The sequence below is a fragment of the Aphis gossypii genome, unplaced genomic scaffold (genome assembly GCF_020184175.1).
Source record: "Aphis gossypii isolate Hap1 unplaced genomic scaffold, ASM2018417v2 Contig00810, whole genome shotgun sequence".
Lineage (NCBI taxonomy): Eukaryota > Metazoa > Arthropoda > Insecta > Hemiptera > Aphididae > Aphis > Aphis gossypii.
In genome coordinates this window covers 18,958-22,310 of record NW_026083296.1, presented here as the reverse complement: position 1 = coordinate 22,310, position 3,353 = coordinate 18,958, and the positions used below count along the sequence as shown (strand labels likewise).

General features: G+C 30.0%; 1 protein-coding gene across 1 annotated transcript; it reads left to right on the top strand.

Annotated features, from left to right (window-relative positions):
* The first annotated feature begins 888 nt into the window (after nucleotides 1-888).
* Nucleotides 889-3,072, top strand: LOC126555356 (uncharacterized). The gene is made up of 4 exons (XM_050210285.1): nucleotides 889-2,005; nucleotides 2,074-2,192; nucleotides 2,257-2,344; nucleotides 2,425-3,072. Exons 1-4 carry the CDS (start codon nucleotides 1,715-1,717, stop codon nucleotides 3,070-3,072), a joined length of 1,146 nt encoding a protein of 381 aa, XP_050066242.1. The 5' UTR covers nucleotides 889-1,714.
* Nucleotides 3,073-3,353: the final 281 nt, after the last annotated feature.

Below are 3,353 nucleotides of genomic sequence, written 5' to 3'. Positions count from 1 at the left end.
GCGGCGAGGGCGCACACGCGACGCACAGTGGTCGAAAAATTAAAAAAGGTGGCCAAAAATCATTATTTTAAATATAAGAAAACTTTAATTTTCAAAAAATAAAATGTTTGTACACATCCTATCGTATTTAAAAATGTTTTTTTTTTTTAACAAAACACTAATTTAAGTACATAAAATGCTATATATAGCATAACTAAAATGTTGATAAAACATCGATGTATTGTGAATAGTCGAAATATAATTAAGATAAGTTCTCTGTTAAATATGGTATTAAATTGAGTAATTATCGTCGGTATTTATAAAATGTGATATATGAGTACATTATGAGATATATATGTATATATATAATTAAAGATAAAGGTGCGTACCATATATTTTATAAAATATTATTGATAAATCTAAATTAAACTTATATGTCATTAAAAACGTAGATATTTAGTATGTTTATTCATCGTGTTACACGATGAAAATTATATCAGTTCGTTGGGAAAAGTCCAGTGAACAATACTAAATAAAATTTAGCTGCGCATATTTGCGCTATTTTTTTTAACCGGTGATTGAAATTGCGTGTATACCATTTTTGATATTATCTTTCTTTATAGTGAAATAATATATTTATTTTTAATCATGGCTTTATTAAATAAAATTACACGTGGAAATCTTCATGAATGTATACTCACAAATAGTACTACACATACTATCCAGGAGAAAAAAAATATTGCCTTGAATTATGTTTTAAATGCTTTAAAAATCAACAAAGATGATAATGACGTACAAAATGTTATTGAAGAGATTACGAGATGTTTGGCTACTTCATTTTTTAATAGGTATTTATGTGTTTTTTTTATTTTTATATATTTATATATTTATTCTATTTTATAGAAGTGCTAATGATAGGTAAATTGTATATAATTATAGATATTTTATAAAATGGAACAGTAGTAATCGAAAAAATGAAAGATTTCAAAAAGAAAATCGGGAGTGGCTTTGTTTTATTATTAATTTTCCGGTGTCTGTATACAGAGACAGTAATTTAACAGATATAAATAGTTCTGAATCTGTAGGCCGTGGTCGTCCAACTAAAACATTCGACGAAAGTAGTGCGCGTTCAAAACGACGAAAATGTCAACTTCTATACAACTCATCAAGTTTAAGTGAACTTAGTGAGACAACTTCATATGCGTTTAGGAAAATAGGAAATGAAGATACAGCAAAATTGGTAAAAGAAGCATCAAACTCTACTCCAACAAGAGGAAAAAAGATTCGTGATGTATGGAAGGAAAATAAAAATGCATTAAAGCCGTCTATGATGAGTCCGGAAGTAGCTCTGTCTTTAATTATTGCATGTTCGTTATCGAAATTCCAATACAATATGCTCCGTAAAAACGCTAAAGAACATAACCATGATTTATATCCTTCATATGATCAGCTTCTTGTTGAGAAGGTAAATGCGTATCCTAAACAAATTACAATCGAAGAACAGAAATGTGAGGTTAGCAACATAATTTTTGCTTAAAAATATAAAATATTGAAGTTTAATTTTAATTTTCAAATTAGGTAGGTACGTTACAATATTATTTAATGCTTTTAGGTACAATTGCAATCTCTTTTAAATCATACTTCTAAAAGAATTCTTCAAAGCCTCCCAAAGCCACTACAAAATATAAGCACACTTCATTGCAAATGGGGCTTTGACGGTACATCAGGATTTACAATGTATAAACAATTAACTGTTGGGGCATCACAAGACGACACCATATTCGTAACTTCACTAGTGCCTTTACGAGTTGTTGACAACATTACTAATGAAGTTGTGTGGCAGAATCCAGCCTGTTCATCAACAAGATATTGTAGACCTATACGATTGCAATATGTAAAAGAAAGCGTTGATATTTCTAAAAACGAAGAGAAATACATTTCAGATCAAATCAATAGCCTTGCTAAATTTGAATGTGAATTTGGTACCATTAATTTCATTTTGCAATTGACTATGATTGATGGAAAAGTATGTACACAATATAAGATTATGAATTACATTTTAAACGGTTTATATTGTTAATTTTGCTATTATAGGTATGCAATGCTATAACTGAATCTTCATCAATGGCATGTTATGTATGTGGCGCTAAAATATCTCAAATGAATGATTTAGCTTTAATGCGAACAAAAATTGATGATCAAAGTGCATACCGGTAATATAAATTAATTAAATAGTATTTTAAATAAAATAAAATAAAATATATAATTATTTTTTAGTTACGGGTTATCCACATTACACGCTTATATCAGATTTTTTGAATGCTTACTACACATAAGTTATCGTATGGACTTTAAAGTATGGAAAGTAGGTATCTCAACTATAAATCAAATACATTTTTGCAGTAATTTATATGTCTAACGTTTTATGATTCTATTATTTTATAGGCTAGTAAAAAAGACGGAAAAGATATACTATTGAAGCAAAAAAAATTGAAAATCCAAAACGAATTTCGTTCAAGATTAGGTTTGTTGGTAGATATGCCAAAACAAGGTTTTGGATCCTCAAATGATGGTAATACGGCTAGAAGATTCTTTAAAAATTATAAAATTTCTGCAGAAATTACTGGGGTTTCTGAAGATCTTATTTATCACTTTTATGTTATTTTACAATGTTTATCGTCTGGTGAAAATATCAATATTGATAAGTTCGAAGTGTATTGTTGGGAAACGGCAAAGTTGTATACTAATTTATATAGTTGGTATTACATGCCACCAAGTGTACACAAGATATTAATACATGGCTCATCAATAATAAAATCGTTTGTTTTGCCAATTGGAATTTTGAGTGAGGAGGCTCAAGAATCACGCAATAAAGACATTAAGAGGTATAGAGAGTCTTACAGCCGAAAGTCTTCCAGGATTAATATTAATACTGACATTTTTCAAAGGCTATTACTATCATCGGATCCTCTTATAAGCAGTTTCAGAAAAGTTGATAAACATAATATTAAAAAACTGCTCCCAGAAGTCGAAGATTTATTGCTAGACATAAATTATTGCAGTGATGGGGAACCAGAATACATTTCAGAATAAAAAATAATAATTAAAACAAATTGTAATATATTTTATATCAATAAAAATGTATTTCAATGATAATTGTATATATATAAATATCATAGTTTCAGTTATTTATTTTTGGCCACCTTTTTTAATTTTTCGACCACTGTGCGACGCGAGTACAGTGGCGACGGGCCGTGAACGTCGGTGGCGACGAATGGCGCACACGCGACGTGAGTACAAGTGGCGACGGGCCGTGAACGTCGGTGACGGCGATGGCGCACACACGACGTGAGTACAAGTGGCGACGGGCCGTG